At 41.5% G+C, this 16,779-nt stretch overlaps 2 protein-coding genes across 7 annotated transcripts in view; both read left to right on the forward strand.

Moving 5' to 3' along the window:
* LOC309690848 (protein phosphatase 3 catalytic subunit alpha-like) overlaps window positions 1–2,605 on the forward strand; it is a 48,390-nt gene extending 45,785 nt beyond the window's left edge. For all 6 annotated transcript variants that reach the window (XM_082508242.1, XM_082508239.1, XM_082508241.1 and 3 more), the window contains one exon: window positions 117–2,605. In XM_082508242.1, the coding sequence (XP_082364368.1) occupies window positions 117–295 (179 nt within the window). In that variant the 3' untranslated portion in view covers window positions 296–2,605. The remainder of the gene's footprint in view (window positions 1–116) is intronic.
* Window positions 2,606–6,369: 3,764 nt separating this feature from the next.
* On the forward strand, window positions 6,370–15,157 carry sting1 (stimulator of interferon response cGAMP interactor 1). Its single transcript, XM_082558391.1, has 7 exons — window positions 6,370–6,648; window positions 7,422–7,648; window positions 8,132–8,324; window positions 12,380–12,488; window positions 12,911–13,155; window positions 14,286–14,472; window positions 14,827–15,157. The coding sequence occupies exons 2-7, from the start codon at window positions 7,422–7,424 to the stop codon at window positions 15,054–15,056; spliced, it is 1,191 nt and encodes a 396-aa protein (XP_082414517.1). The 5' UTR covers window positions 6,370–6,648; the 3' UTR covers window positions 15,057–15,157.
* The last annotated feature ends 1,622 nt before the right edge of the window (window positions 15,158–16,779 follow it).

The raw sequence follows: 16,779 nt of genomic DNA on the forward strand, positions 1-16,779 counted from the left end.
CATGCTCCTTATCGGGGGGTTTGGATACACAAGAATTTGTGCAATTCTGTGTCAACTTTTAACTGTGCATGTATGTGTGCTTCTGCCTTGGTGTGTGTATGTGTGTGTCTCTGCAGCCATTCGAGGGTTCTCTCCGCAGCATCGGATCAGCAGTTTTGAGGAGGCCAAAGGTCTGGATCGGATCAATGAGAGGATGCCACCGCGTCGCGATGCCGTCAACAGCGTGGGCCTGTCGATGGGCCGCATGAACATGGGAGAGCCCAATGGGACCGACAGCAACAGCAATCTACAGTGATGGACGTACATGCCCACGTGCCCAGACACACACATCTACAGTTACCACACTGACCTGGTCCCATATTTCATATTATGTGTACATAGGCATATATACAGACAAGAAAAATGCATCACACACACAGACACACACACACACACAATATTTCCTTTACTAAATAGGTACAGACAACATAAAACCCAATGCAATTACATACACACATCCTGCCCCTTTTCCCGTCGCCATCAGCTGCTATTTAAAGGCATGAGCATACATGGACTTTACCACCAAAGGGTCAATCTCTTCTCTGAACTGATTGGCCCCATTTAGAGAACTACAACTCTCATGTACCTGCACAACCACAGGAAAAGAGTCTCCAAAAATACTCCCCATGCAAAGCACGAGCAGCTACTGTTTGCCTTGTACGGAGGGGGGTGCGGGGATCACCAGCGGGCTGACAGTGACAAGCCTGTGAAAGTGTGCTGTTTGTGATGGACGGGGTCAAGTTTAAGGGTTGGTGCAGACGGCAATCGGGGGGGGGGGTATTTAAGTGTCATGTATGATTCTTTTTCCTGTTTGCATCCCCAAAACAGGAAGTGGAACCATTACCAATGCTGATTTTCCAAAGTGCGTGCACATGCTTTTAACGTGTTGGTCTCTGTATGGCTGTATTTCGAAAAAAAATGAAAAAGTGTTTACGTTTGCGAACACGAGCAGAGCCGAGCATCAGGCAACGGCGAGAATATGTTTTTGATGTGCAGTGTGGCGGCTTATCTGCCAGCGAGAGATGTGCGAAGATAATCTCAAGCTGCGGTCTAATCTGAGCCTCACCATCCTTTCCTCCTTTGGAGGAGAGTCCCATTTTGCTTTTGTAGCACCACACTGCAAGCATACGCCACTTGAAGTCAAGTGGCAGGAAACCCCTCTGCCTGCCCATCCACCCAAAAAAGAAACAAAGAAACCCCCTCGTGGCTCCAAATGTGACCCGGGATCATATTTGAAGTGTTTCTCCCACCTGTTGTGTGTAAATAGAATAAATAAGAGAGGTTTTATTGCACATCTTGATGCGTTTGGTCACAGGGTCTGCAAGATGCAGTCTATGGTAACGTGGGATGCCAAATGTACTGTATGTGAGGGAGACGCAGAGGTGGGGGAGGGGAGTTGAAATGTGAATTCAACACTCTATTCATTCTCTTTCTACATCCTCCTTTCTTCCCGAGTTGCTGTCTGCTAAAAAGACAGCAGTGACTGCCGGGAATCTCCGGCCTAATAAGCAGGAAACGATATTCCACTGAGGAAACACACTCTTCTGGTGAAGGCAGAAGCCAAGACAACAAGAAGAAGTCCGAAGGGGGGGAAAGGGTCTTTGTAAAGCATTTATATTAAAGCATCAGTGCATGCAGAGTTAAGTTCTTTGATAATAATGTGAAGATTATATTTGTGCTCTGTGTTTCACTATAGTAGGATTTTCTTTTCTTCTTGTTTTTCTGGCTAATATAAATGAACTGAGGTATGATGAAACATTTATTTTGTACATAATGTTAAATTTTTTTTTTTGTATTCATTTTGCGTTCGATTTCATTGGGGGTTATTTTTGCCACCTTTTTTTCCTTCTTCTTTTTTCACGACCTGTGTTTCTGGTTTCTTTCGACGCTGTACAGAATGACGACTCACTTCTATTCAAAGTGTCAAGTCCACATTCTCTCCTCTCTTCTTTGTCGATGTACAGGAGTTGTTTTTAAATGATAAATATGAATAACGATAAACAAATATTAAACTAGCATCGATGAATGACCATTACTATATACAAAGGCACAGGCATTCAGGCAGCCAAAAGCATGATTGCATGGTTAAAATTTGCGCTGTTCAAAGCAAAAAAGCAGCAGACACATTTTAACGGGAGGCGTGTTGCCGTCACAACTTAAAGGAAAAAAGTGTACTCTCTCTCTGATCATAATTCTTGATGATTCCTCTTGTTATTTGATGATATTTATGAGTCTATGATTATTATGATTCTATTTATTATGGACATTATTCTTAATATAAAGCTCTCTCTCTCTCTCTCTCTCTCTCTCTATACTGGTTGCTCTTCATGTTGCGTTGCTCCTTGGTTGATCTTGTGCTTCTCTGGGAGAGGTGAACCCCCCTTGGGAGACCCTGTGCCATAGAAACTGTGCCACGGTTCTGACTTTCTCTGTCTCTTGTTCAATCTCTCTCTCTCTCTCTTTTCTCTCAGCTTTCTGTTTTGACTCCCCCGGTCACTAACACTGTAAGCATGCCCCATGGGACGATCCACTTTTTTACTCTTGAATAAAATATGCATGAACCTTTGGTATGGATACAGAGCCTTTATTTCCTTGTCACATGTTTCCTTACCAATATAATCACAGACACAAATTGCAATACAAAGGACTAACTCTGATGTTTTCAGAGTTTTTATCAGTTTTTAGCGTTAACTCGGTTTTCCTGGGTCTTTTCCCGTGTGTTTTGAATACATCTTCTTTTTTTTGGTACCGGTACTGGTTTTATTTTGTTGTATTTATCCGCAACACCTTAAAGGCCGGTCCGTTAAAATATTGTCGGACATAAACCAAAGATGCTTATAAACCAAAGATGTGAAGATATTTCACGTCTCATCCGAGAAGCTTCTTCAGTTCTAGGGTCAAATGGTGGAGAGTCCCAGATTTAAGCCCTGTGGGAGTGTGAAAACGGGTGTAAATCACAGAACTGAAGAAGCTTCTCGGATGAGAGGTGAAACGTCTTTAAGCAACTTAAAGAAGTCCAGATGCTTTTCTTTCCAAGCTCCTTAGACAACTAACTCTGATCAGAGCTGCATAGAGTTAGAGCACCTGTTCTGTGGGAAATGTGAAAGATGCCACACAACAGAGACATTTAAAGAGAAGTAGTTTAAGTAGTTAAGATCTGAGCAAAGATCAAGTCTTAACATGATATCAAATATACATTCGTTTAAATAAGACCCCCTTTAAACAAGCACTTTGGCGACAGTGGGAAGGAAAAACTCCCTTTTAACAGGAAGAAATCTCCAGCAGAACCAGGCTCAGGGAGGGGCGGGGCCATCTCTTTCAAAAGGTTGGAGGTGATGAGAGGAACAGAGCCAGACATTAATATTAGCTAATGATTAAGAGAGTGGGGCAAAAATACATAGAGAGGTTGGTGAAGAAGAAATAGTCAGTGCATCACAGGAAGCCCCAGCAACCTAGGCCTACAGCAACATAAGGGAGGATTGAGAGTGACCTGATCCAGCCCTAAATATAGGTTTTATCAAAAACAAAGGTATTAAGCCTAATCTTAAAAATTGAGAGGGCATCTTTCTGTTGAATCCAAACTGGGAGTTGGTTTCACAAAAGAGGGGCCTGAAAGCTGAAGGCGCTGCCTCCCATTCTACTTTAGGAACAACAAGTAAGCCTGCAGTCTAAAGTGCTCCACTGGGTGACACAGTACTATGACATATTTAAGATAAGATGGGGCCTGATTATTCAAGACCTTGTATGTGATGAGAAGGACTCAAAATTAGAATCTAAATTGTACAGGGAGCTGATGAAAAGAAGTTAGTGTGGGAGAAATCTGCTCTCTCTTTCTAGTCCCTGTCAGTACTCTCGCTGCAGCGTTTTGGATCAACTGAAGGCTTTTCCAGGGAGTTTTTAGAACATCCTAATAATAATTCATTACAATAGTCCAGCCTACAAGTAATAAATGCATAAACCAGTTTTTCTGTATCACTCTAAAACAGAATATTTCTAATTTTAGAGACATTGCAACAAAACAACCCTGCATATTTGATTAATATGCACATTGAAGGACAGGATGGTCAAAAAATACCAAGATTCCTCACTGTGTTACTGAAGGCCAGGGTAATGCCATCAATGATGTAAACAGAATTGGTCCTAGCATGGAACCCTGTGGAACGCATAATAAACTGTAGTGTGAAGAGGGCTCTTTATTCACATAAACAAATTGGATATTAGATACATATCATTGCAGTGCAGTGTCTTTAATTCCTTTAATAAAATATTATGTGGTCGTCTGCTGCTTTACATGCTGTGCATTCAGAGATGCTCTCCTGCACAACTTGGTTTAATTGAATGAAATCTAAGTTACTGCATTTTTCCTATTAGCTCAAAGCAGACCATACTCTGGAAACCCTACAGATGGCTGTGTGAGAAAATCCCAGATCAACAGTTTCTGAAATAGTTGGACCAGCCCATCTGGCAACAATGTCTCAGAAGTCACTTTTCTTCCTCATTCTGATGCTCAGTTTGAACTTCAGAGATCACCATGACCATGTCTGCATGCGTGAATTAGATTAAAACAAACTTTATTAACCCCTCGGGTGGGTTTCTCCGCATGTTGCAGAGGTAGAATACCAAATAAAGGGGAACGAGAGAGACTGAATATAAGCATAAATATAGCATATATACACTTTTATATAAATACAGAATATATAATAGGGATAAATATGAATACCAGTGAAATATAGTCTATGATGAAATGTAGATTGCACAGGTCTATTGCACATTTCAACTATTGTGAGTCTGTTGCACAGTGATTATTGCACAGTCGACTATAAAAAATATTGCACAATAAAAAGCACTACAGCTTAGTTGTTCCCGCCCTCCTTTGTCCTCCTGTTTCCCCTCCCCCTGCCCTCCAGCGAGGAGTTAAATAGTTGGATGGCATGTGGGACAAAGGAGTTTTTAAGTCTGTTGGTCTTAGACTTTGGGAGAAGCAACCTGTCGCTGAACAGACTCTTCTGGTTCCTTATGGCCGTATGCAGAGGATGCCCACCATTGTCCATAAGATATTTGTGCTAAGTAGCAGCTGATCAGTTGTGACAGAAAGCAGCTCACTTTGCTTTAAAGACAGAGAGTGTGAATGAATTGCACACACATATCCGACTAAGAAACTGTTACTGGTAAAGATTACTCCTGCTTAAAATGTCTAGTAATTTATGTTTAGGCCACATCCGAACTGAAACTCTCCCAAATGCAAACTTAATTAAATAAAAATTTGCATATGAGCAGAGTTTCCAGCATGCACTGTGCAGCAGTTAAACTCTTCGATGCGTCTTACACAGCACTCTTTGTTCTTCTTTCAGTTTTATGATTCTGTATGACAAAATTCACTAATACTATCAAAAGTATTTCCACATCTCTGTAGCTAATCATACATTTATGATACACGTTTACATGCTTCCTGTTTGTAAAGAGAAGTGATTCCCAACCACTGGTCTGTGAAAACCCGTTTTCATTTTTAACATTGTTACCCTAAACCCTTTGAAGATGAATGTGGCCATTCTTGTGAAAAAGTAGAGTGCAAAGTTACCAGCTAAAGACAGGAAGTCAGCAAAGTGCACCCATACACTTACACAGACACCAGCTGATCAAGTCTAATTAACACACAAATAAAACACTTGAATTTCCTTCCTCAAAGCTCAAACATCACGGAAAGATTAGTTAGTAGAGTTAGCTGCTTACAAAGTCCCACAATATATTAAAAATATCATATTCTACTAAAAAATGCACCAACACCACACGCTGTATCACAACGAGTACGCCAAGCCGAAGAGCATTAAAGACAATCAGTTCCAATTTACTGGGAATAACCAAAGTAAAGCACCCAACTAACCAAGCCATGCTGACTATGACTCTGCTTTAGGAAGAAGAACAATATAATGTGCACTGGTTTAAAAGAAAGAACGAACGGACATTAAAAAGCCAAGCAAGACTTTTTTTGATCCCACAGCAGGAAAATTTGTGCGTTACCACAGCTCAGGTACAGATAGCAGGATGAGCACTTCAGTACTCATCTACAAGTACTTTATAGGAAGTGACAGCAAACAGTGATAACAGCAACCACTGTGTGCAGCATGCTTGCCTTGTTGGACTAATAAAGGTAAATCAATTCAGTTCAATTCAATGCTGTTGCAACATTTGAGTCATATAAAATGCTTCCAAGCTTTGAGACTTTTATGGACTAAATAGGGGTTAATGTTCACACATTCAGTTCAAGCTCAAGTTACCTCTCCCTCCCTCTCTCTCATGTATACGGTAGGTCTTTGCTTCACCCTCCCAGCAGCTGAACGAAGGAAACACAATGAAAGTTTTATTGGTGCAGAGCCAGAACTTCCTTGAGCGTATTAGCTCTCTACCCGTCTCTATTTTTTCACTTTCTCTCTCTCTTTCTTTGCCACTCACTCTTTACCTCTCTTTTACTGTGGTAGTGAGAATATTTACGTGAAATGAAAACTGAAATTCCTGTTATAGCATGAGGGGTGGAGACAGAGAGAGAGGAGAGGCACAAATAGAGCAGACAGAGGAAATCTCTCCAGTCTGGATCACAGCAGGCACATCAAGGTGAGTCCCTTCATCTGCATCTTTGTCTCTGTTGTAGTTTTATAACATACTAACAGACAAACTGCACTCTGTTACTTACCACAGCTGTCTTCAGTGTTCACACTGCAATGAAACGTGATTACAGACACGTGTAACGTTAAAGTAAAAGGCTGCAGCTTCTGTTTAGAGGGACTACATCAAATCAGCCAGCTAGCGGGCATATTAAGTGTACCTCATTGTGCTTTAACACTCTTCAGTAACACCTGTAACACTGAAGTGTTTTGGTGAGAATCTATATTGTCACACGGCATCATTTTTGCCCTTTGGCACTTCCCTTCTGCCTTTTATGATTGGTGCAGTGCTGTGATGGCTGTCAGGATACCAGTTTTGCCTTAACAGGAGAAGAAATTGCAAAACAAACCTGCGCATAACCAGTTTTTCAATAAGCAGGTTTCAGCTGCAGAGGGTTCCTGTGGAAAAATGAACCCCACCCCACCCTGTTGGTCTGATTTGTTTATGCTGAATGACTACAGTCCACCTGTTCACTTCTTCTGTAGGTAGATTCAAGCTTTTGTGTAACAGCTGATGGTGCTCACGTCTTTTAAAGTTATAGAAGTTAAACAAATTTGTGTTAAAAGGGTTCAAACCTCCAAACATCCACAACCATGCAATTTGTTACTCCTGATGATAAACTTTAATATTCCAGACCAGAAGTTAGACTTCAATAAAAGCTTGGGTGAACTGGCTCTACAGTATCTACTTTTCTGTAAGCTCTATCTTTTCCTTCCTGACAGATGCAGTGTCCTCGAGAACAGGATGCTCTAATCCCTCGGCCCCGTGGGGATTTACCTAAACTCTGTGCTGCGGTTACAGCTGCCGTAACTATAGGAGGCATGCTTTTATTCTCTCCTGAGAAGTTGCTTGGCTGGATTGCCATGGCAGTACTCATGCTGACTGGTGGCCCTTTGCTACATGGGCTCTGTCTGCTGGCAGAGGAGCTGATATATCATTCAAACACAAGGTGAGAGGAAAGGTGTTGTAATACATTAACTGTATATGAAAGATGGCAGTAGCTCCATAACATTACTGTTAGCCTCAAGTGGCCACTGAAGGAACTGCAGTTTTTGACTTTGCTTCATTTTCAGCGTCAGAAATTACAACTGATTAAAGCAGTTTAAAACCATTCAGTATGCTTACTATCACTATATATAAAACAAGAGGCTTGGATCACAGTAACAACTTAGTATCTCCGAGTTCATTGATTTATTTCCACAAGCTGAGACTTTACTGTTCGTGAGTACTGTGTCACTTCTTAGGATGATTTTTTAGTAAAGATATTTCTTTCCACAACTGGTGGAGCTTAAAACTGACAAAAAACATGTTTGCTGCCAAATTATTGTTAGAGATACCGAGACAGCTTTTTTAAAGTAATAATTACTCTGTATAGCAGCAACACGTGTTAACGGGGCCAAATTTGCCCTTCTTCCTTCCATGTTCTGACCAGATATCGAGGACAAGGGATGCTAAGCCACATGCTCCCTGCCTGTGGTTTGGGGGGCAAGACCCTGCTCGCTGCTGGTGTGGCAAGCCTAATGCTGTACCTGGCTGGACATCATCTACCACACAAATGCAACATCTGGGAACTCCTTGTCCTTGTGTTTGTCCTTTACCCACTGTTGAAAGTCTCTGGAGTCCTGGTGAGGTTACAGACACGTCTTCATTGCACATCACTGTCTTTCTCTTACAGGGCTTTCAGCCTTTACTAATTATTAAGTATATTATGACAAATATAAAACTGTCACCAAAATGTGAAGAAGAACCACCATGAATTCATGTCTAAAACAAGTATTTTGTTGAAGCAATATCAATTAAAGCAATGTGTTTGTGTAATACCGAAATTTACCACAAGATGGTGCAGTTTTTGAACAAACAAGGGTGAGGTGCAGAGCTGTAATTACACAGGGATAGAATTGATGAGGCGATGGGAAAGCTAGGTTAAGAAGAGAGGTGACAATCAGCGAGCAGCAGTACAGCTTATACAGACTGAAAGTGTGGAGGACGTCAGGAGTGGGTGGTGACGTGTGGTGAGGTGTGGGGCAGGAATGGTAGATGGGTTCTAGGTTGGGAGCTGGGATTTTATTAGTTATTGGCTCTGAGCCCCTTCTTGTTTGCAGTGGTGATGAACAGGTTGAGAGACGAGGTTAGGCAGGAGTTTCTGTGGACTGTGAGGTTTAAACATATTACTGGTCTAGAGTGGGAGGCAGGTGGAAGAGAACCTACTGAGGTGGAGGTGTGCACTGGAGAGAAGATGACTGAAAAGAAAAAACAGAGTAAAGGAGTTTAAATACTTGAGGTTAGAAAGAAAACCGTCTGGACTTCTTTAAGTTGCTTGAAGATGTTTATCCTCTCATCCAAGAAGCTTCCTCAGTTCTAAGGTCAAATGTTGGGGAGTCCCAGATTTAGCCTATGTCCACACTAATACGTTTTCATTTGAAAATGCATCGTCTTCTTCCGTTTTGGCCTCCCATCCACACTGAGACGCCATTGTCATTCAAGGAAACTCTCCTAAGCAGATACATTTGAAAACGCCATTTTCGCGTTGCAGTGTAGACAGTGATGAAAACGATGACACATTTTAGTCATGTGATGCAGTCATGTGACCAATTAAACAAAGATAGCGGAGGGCATTATACAGCGTTTGTTTTGTTTGCTCTGGATTTTGACAGCCCTATTAAAGATTAATATCAGTCTGTACATGCTCCGGATAGCTTTTCTTCAAATTCTTTAATTCTCACTCGCTTTTGCAACTTTGTAGTTTTGTGTTACTCGCAGCAACAACTCCACCTCATTGTTATTCCATTTAAAAAACTCGGTGCTTTTCCTCGACATTTTGCCGCGACGTTTCAGAGAGCCGGAAAGTAAATAAGCAGCACACAGAAATGAGGCAGATTTCTCTTCTTGCGCTTCACACATGCGCAGTACTGAAACGTAAGCGATTTCGTCCGTTTCAATGTGGACGCACAACTCTGTGAAAATGACTGAAAACGATAGTGTGGACGCGGAGCATTTTCATTCGATAATGCCGTTTTCAAATTTATCCGGGCTAGTGTGGACGTAGCCTTAAGCCCTGTGGGAGTGTCCCCCCCCCCAAGAGGGACAAAGGACCCCCTAATGATCCTCTACTAAAATCACACGAGCCAAGGTGTGAAAACGGTTGTAGATCACAATCAGCCAAGGTTTCAGGTGAACTCATTGTGAAACCTGGCCCAGGATGTGAGTGGGCATTAAGGCGTCTGGGAAGGGATCTCAAAACTGGATTATAGATGGCAGACATTTGGTGTCGTAAACCACGCCTCTGTTCAAAGAGGGTCGTTCATAGGACATAGTCATAGAAATCATAGTGGACACAGATGTTGCTGCTGTTCACATCATGTAGAAATAAAGCAACACTTGGGACATCCCAAAAAGACGCTGAACAAGTGGAACATCTGGGAATGGAAAATCAAGAAAAAGTCGTAAACAGGCTGCAACACAAATACAGCAGCACAACTCTTTACCACATTAACATGTCGAGGAAGTTGAGGATGCACTACACAAGTGCTGCTACCTCATTTCAAATGTTGTTCACACAGCACTCCTCAGTAAAGTAATTCATCCTTCCAAAGAAATCGAGTTCTCATGATGATGAATGTTCTCTCCTCTTGATCCAGCTGCCACTGTTGCACCCAGAGCTAAACTTACATTGCACACAGTCATTAATTAGCAGCACTTCTGGAATGTCCACCAGCCTGTCTATACTAGAAGACTTTCACTATGAACATAAACACGGAGCCACAGGCAGGTCTGCACTCGCCATGCTCAACAGTGCATGCAATCGTCCCAGCAGCAGTCTGTCTTTACATGCACTCAGACAGTGTGGGATCTCAAACATAAACTACCAGTCCCAAGTTTCGACACACCTTCTCATTTGATGCTTTTTCTTTATTTTCGTGACTCTTTACGTTGTACATTCTCACTGAAGGCATCAAAACTATGAATGAGCACATAAGGAATTATGTAGTAAACAAAAAAGTCTGAAATAACTCCAAACATGTTTTAAATGTTAGATTCTTAAAAATATCTGCCCTTTGCTTTGATTTTGCACATTCTTGGCATTCTCTCGATGAGCTCCATGAGGTCGTCAACTGAAAATTTTTCCAACAATCATGAAGGAGTTCAAAGGCATGCTGAGCACTTGTTGGCCTTTTTGCCTTCGCTCTGTGGTCCATTTAAATCATCAACGGTGTCACCAGTAGTTCACGGTAGGAACCGTGTATGTAGAGACCATCCGTTCACCTTTTCTGCATCTCACGGCGGCTGGAACCAAAGATTTGAATTTTGGACTCATCAGACCAAAGCACAAATGTCCACTGGTCTAATGTCCATTCCTTGTGTTTCTTGGTCCAAACACATCTCTTCTGCTTGTTGCTTTTCCTTAGTCATGGTTTCTTAGCAGCTATTTGACCATAAAGTCTCCTCTGAACAGTTGATGTAGAGATGTGTCTCCTACTGGAGCTCTGTGCGGAATTTATCTGGGCTTTAATCTGAGGCGGTGTTAACTTGAGATTTCTGAGGCTGGTGACTCGGATGAATTTATCCTCTTGGTCACTTGGTCTTCCTTTCCTGGGGTGGTCCAGTTTCATCATAGTGCTTGATGGTTTTTGCGACTGCACTTGGGGACACATTCAAAGTTTTAGCAATTTTCCGGACTGACTGACCTCCAGTCCTTAAAGTAATGATGGACTGTTGTTTCTCTTTACTTAGCTGGTTGGTTCTTAGTTCTAACTACTGTTAGAACTCATAATATGAACTCTAACAGTTGTCAAATAGGGCTGTCAGATGTGTACCAGCCTGACTTCTGCAGAACACACCTGATGGTCCCAACCCCATCAAGAAGGCAAGAAATTCCACAAATGGACCCTCACAAGGTGCACATGTGAAGTGAAAACCATTTTAGGTGAATACATCATGAAGCTCATTGAGAGAAGGCCAAATGTTTGCAGCGCTGTCAACAAAGCAAAGGCTGGCTACTTTCCAATTTTGTTGTAGTATTGTACTAAGTATGAATGAGCAATGATAATAAAGAGTTATCTTAACTTAAATACTTTCAGGAGAATTATCAATAATTCTTCTCTTTGCTACATTTATCAATATATCTTGTTTCATATATTTGATGTCTTCAGTTTGTATCTACAATGTAGAAAGTAGTAAAGACAAAGAAAAACCATTAAATGAGAAAGTGTGTCCAAACGTTTGACTGGCAGGGTATTTGATTACATTTTAGTAGTTAAAGCCTTTACTGAGGAGAATTCACCAACCTGACAATTTGATCTCAGTCAGAGCTCGGTGTGTGTTTGTGGCTCACAAAAAAAAACAGCTTTAAAGGACTACACTACAGAAAGACCAGTCCCTCCCTGGGGCTTTACCTGATTAAAACTGAAATGGCATTTCTTGAGTAAAAATAGACTCTAAACATGTCTTCATTAGCAACAATGACCACTGCGTTTTGCACAGATCTCTTTTGGTCCAGCTGACTGTGTCCCTCATGCTGAATTCAACCTAAAAATATATTTGTTCCACATGGAAAAGGGCAGCTTGGGTGAGAGGATGCCCTTTTCTTTCGCCTGGCACCTTCAGCAGGGTGTCAGGTGGCTCCTGAGCATAGGTGAAGTGTTGTGACATTGTTGCGGCTGTTTCTGTGGTTGGCATGCAGGGTCCGTCGGCGGTGGAGGTGTCAGACATCTGCGAGGGGAGGAAGAAGAACGTAGCCCACGGCCTTGCCTGGTCCTTCTACCTGGGATACCTGCGACTGGTGCTGCCACGTCAGTAACATGACAACATCTACAAACAAATCATGTTTTGCCCTCATGTGCTGTTAAATTCAGTGTGTGTCCATGTGTGAAGAGGTTTCTCCCTGTTAAAAGGGAGTTTTTCCTCCCCACTGTTGCCACAGACCTTGCTCTAAAGGGGTCACGTGAATGTTGGGGATTTCTCCGTTTTCTCTGTCTTCAGCTTACAATATAAAGAGCCTTGAGGCAACTGTTGTTGTGATTTATATAAATACAAGTGAATTGATTTAAATAAATTTATTAACCAGTTCAAGTTGAATCTATTAAGCTGCTAGACTCTGCCGTCTGTTCTTTTTGGCTCACAGGGTCACATTGCTACACTTTCTGCTCTATTCTAGAGATGGAGGATGAATGTGAATGAAGAGATCTGTTTCTGTGTTTGCGTGTCTATTCAGATTTGGAGCAGTCCATCGCAGGGTTTTGTGCCACACACCAGTTAAACAACACCAGTTGGGGTCGTGGCTCCAGGAAGCTCCTCATCCTCATCCCTCTCAATGCCAACATTTCCCATAAGCTGGAGGATGAGGATGAAAACATCCAATTCTATGACAACCTACCAAACAACGAGATTGACAGGGCAGGAGTCCGGGGGCGGGTCTACAAGCACAGTGTGTACCGCATAATGGATGAGAATAGGAAGGTATGCAAGCATAAAGTAACCCAGGCATAGTTTTGTTTGTTTTTTTACTTGATTAATGTGCGTCCGACTGGACTGAAGTCCATATTAAAAATGTTTGGTCAGTATTAAACAGCTGTAAACATCTCGTGCAGGAAATGAACTCAGCATCGGGGTTTTTTGCTGCAAGTGTGGGTTGAAAGACTCATGCTCATATTTTTCTCCTTTGATCAGATTTGCAAAGATTGCACAGTTTAAATACGACAGACAATGAGAGTCACAGCAAAGTGACAGACTCAAGGGCCTTTATCTCATAATTTGCTTCAGTATCTTAGAGAACATCAGCGTGCTGTGTATCCAACGTGTTTGATGCAAATCTAACACTGACTGTACTCACAAGCAATAGTTCAGTCAAAAGAAAGGAAGTTTGGGGCGACATGAAAGCATTTGGGGTTTCATTTAGGACTAAAAATAGCCACAGATAGCTCAAAGTGAATGGCTTTAATTTACTGCTGCAGACATTACATGGAATCATGTTATTTTTACATATATATGCATATATATTCAGTTTAGTGCATATTTAATATTCAAATAAACGTAAACTTGCAGGACGTGTTTGGTGTATGCTTTTATGAGTGTGAAGGGATCCGTGCTGCGAACCGTCCATGCTGAGTGGCCAAGCGCTAAAGTTGCTCTTTATGTTACTTTTGCTGTAGCTTTAACATCATGATCTTCCTCAGTGAAGCCAGGAAATCCTAACACCTTTACACTGTCTGCTGAGCTGATCTGATCATTGTGACATTATTTCACTGAATATTTATTTCTGGATTACGACATACTATAAAACAGACTCCTTATCATCTGATATTTCTTATACTTTGAAATAAAGAAGTAAAATAATCTACCTCACCTTTGACTATTTCCCTTCAATAGCACAGCATTGATACGACCTCCTGGTTAAACCAAAGAATCCACCGGTGGAGAGCTAGTTTGTGAAAGCGTAGTAACAGCACCATCTAGCTGTAAAACACGAGAATCAAACATATCTGAGAGGAGAGTGCTGCAAGCTTTTAAAGGATTATCTGTCCGGGAAATATATCTTTCCCTGAGTGTCTGTTTTTTGTTCATGTCTATGTGTGTTTGTGTGTCAACAGGTCCATGAGTGTGTGGTGGAGTATGCGACGCCTCTGCTGACGCTGTACAACATGTCCCAGGAGAGCAGCGCTGGTTTTGGGGAGCCTGAGCGCAGACAGCAGGTTCTGCTCTTCTTCAGGACCCTGCAGGACATCCTGGAGCATTCGCTGGAGTGTCGCAACCGCTACAAGCTCATCCTGCTCAATGGTAGTGTGTGTGTGTGTGTGTGTGTGTGAGAGAGAGAGAGAGAGGGGGGGGGGGGGGACTTTGTACTCCCAGCATGACACAGGCTGCTTTTAGGAGGATTTTAGCTTTCAGCTTATCCACTTTCCCACAAAGATGTTGTGGCTGTTTTTAAAGGGGTTTTGTTGCTACACTGGAGTCTAAATGTGACACAGTATGAAGCTGAAATGAAATATGTAGGTCAGAGGATCAGTTTCAACTCTGGCCTCATGTGAACTCATATTTATCTTTCACTGTGTAGTTCTTCGATTGTTATAAAGCTGAAAACATGGAATTAACAACCAGATAATCTTCTTCTTCGTCTTCATCATTTTCTAGATGAGCAGGAGGATGATCCTCACTTCCTGTCCAAGGCCATCCTCAGACACTTGGAGCAGCAGGAGAGAGAGGAGTTCTGTCTTACGCCAAATCCTCAGCAAGAGAGGGCACACCCATTTGTGGGCAATGCACATTCTAATAACGGTGATGTGATGAGCAGAGACCCCACGCTCATGATCAGCCTGGAGCAACCTCAGCCTCTGAGGGTACCCACGGAGGACACTTACTAAGTCAGCAGACAAAGATGAAGACCAGCTCTATGGAGGACCAGAAGGGCCACGTGCATCAAAATAAAGAATTTTGTGCTTCAATAATAAATTTGTCCAAATAATATGCATTTTATATTTAATTTTTTAATTATTTTAGTAATTTTAAAATTACTAAAATAATTTATTATTCAATCATTTCATTTAAAATAAAAACACTATTTATAAATCATTATTTCAAAATCCCAAATCTAATCTATTTCTACGGTGGCTGGGAAGTGCAAAGCGCAACAAATTAAAAAACGGCAACAAATTAAAAATCCACAACAAATTAAAAAACCGCAACAAATTAAAAAACGGCAACAAATAAAAAATTCACAACAAATTAAAAAACCGCAACAAATTAAAAAACCGCAACAAATTAAAAATCCACAACAAATTAAAAAACCACAACAAATTAAAAATCCACAACAAATTAAAAAACCGCAACAAATTAAAAAACCGCAACAAATTAAAAATCCACAACAAATTAAAAAACCGCAACAAATTAAAAATCCTTGACGGAAAGGGATTGTCTGAAATACCGGAAGTGGAGAGTGATGTCACGAGAGGGGGCGTGGCCAGAATTTTTGGTTGAGGCGCCATGTTTCTGGGCCGAACAAAGCGCTAGCGAAAGAGGAGCGAAAGTACACGGATAACACCAGTTATGGTTCGTACTTGCTGTGCGGTCGGTTGTAAAGTTAGATCGCACGACCGGCAAGGGAATAAGGTTGAAAATGGTTTATCTTTTCATTCTTTCCCCACCTGGAAGCAACATGAGGCAGCTCATGTATCGGATGTTACCAAAAGAAGGCGTCTAGTCTGGATAGCAGCTGTGAGACCAGCTGATATCCAGTTCGATTCCATCTCCAAATATCTGTTGGTGTGCTCCAGACATTTTCATTCCGGTAAGTTATAGATATGTTCATATCACTCTTTATCGGTCTTTTAAGTCTGACATCACTAGCCGTGTCTCAAACTCCCAAGAGCACCTGCAGGTCCATAAATCACACGATCACTGTGGCATCACTGAGTGTTGAAAAACTATCTAAAGTCTTTCATCTGTAATAAAATGATCAGCGTTCTGCTCTACCATGTGTAACAATTGAGTTTATCATCCAGGCATCCATGAAGACGAAATTAGCAGGAAGTTAGCTCGCTAGATTCCATCTAAATACAATATAGCATGTCCTAACTGAGGGATTTTGGAAACAAAGTCAAACGTACAGCTCTGCTATCACTTCCAACATAAATGAAGACAGAAAACTAAACAGCAGTGACGTTTGTAGGGTACTGAAGTTTGCCTAGCTGGTGTAAAACGATGTGCTACGTGACCGTTAGCGGCACAGCTATGTTAGCATAATATAAACACTAACTTTTTCCACTTAATAAAAGTTATCGTGAGGATTCTCGGTGGTCAGAAACAAATGTAATCGCATCGCAGGATGCTGTAAACGGACCAAACTCCAGCCAGGAGAACAACTGAGATAATCCATCCACAAGGATGAATAGGATTAGTCATTCATATACTGCTGCATGGGCTGGGCTGTAGCTACATCGTAAGGTTTTAAAAACTGAGCTTTCAAATGATTAGTGGTGATAGAAGCAGTGGGAAGCCAACAGTGATCACTGACTGTTTTTAGGCGTTTTTTGAGATTAAATAGAAGACAATACAAAACATTAAACATGTTAACAACACAAAATCCAT

The sequence above is a fragment of the Aulonocara stuartgranti genome (genome assembly GCF_965226115.1).
Source record: "Aulonocara stuartgranti genome assembly, chromosome: 2".
NCBI classification, from domain to species: Eukaryota; Metazoa; Chordata; class Actinopteri; order Cichliformes; family Cichlidae; genus Aulonocara; species Aulonocara stuartgranti.

Coding starts and splice junctions, on each gene's coding strand:
- sting1 (XM_082558391.1), top strand. CDS start 7,422: ATGCAGTGTCCTCGAGAACAGGATGCTCTAATCCCTCGGCCCCGTGGG. Junction 7,649..8,131: donor ATATATCATTCAAACACAAG/GTGAGAGGAAAG, acceptor TGTTCTGACCAG/ATATCGAGGACAAGGGATGC. Junction 14,473..14,826: donor CAAGCTCATCCTGCTCAATG/GTAGTGTGTGTG, acceptor ATCATTTTCTAG/ATGAGCAGGAGGATGATCCT.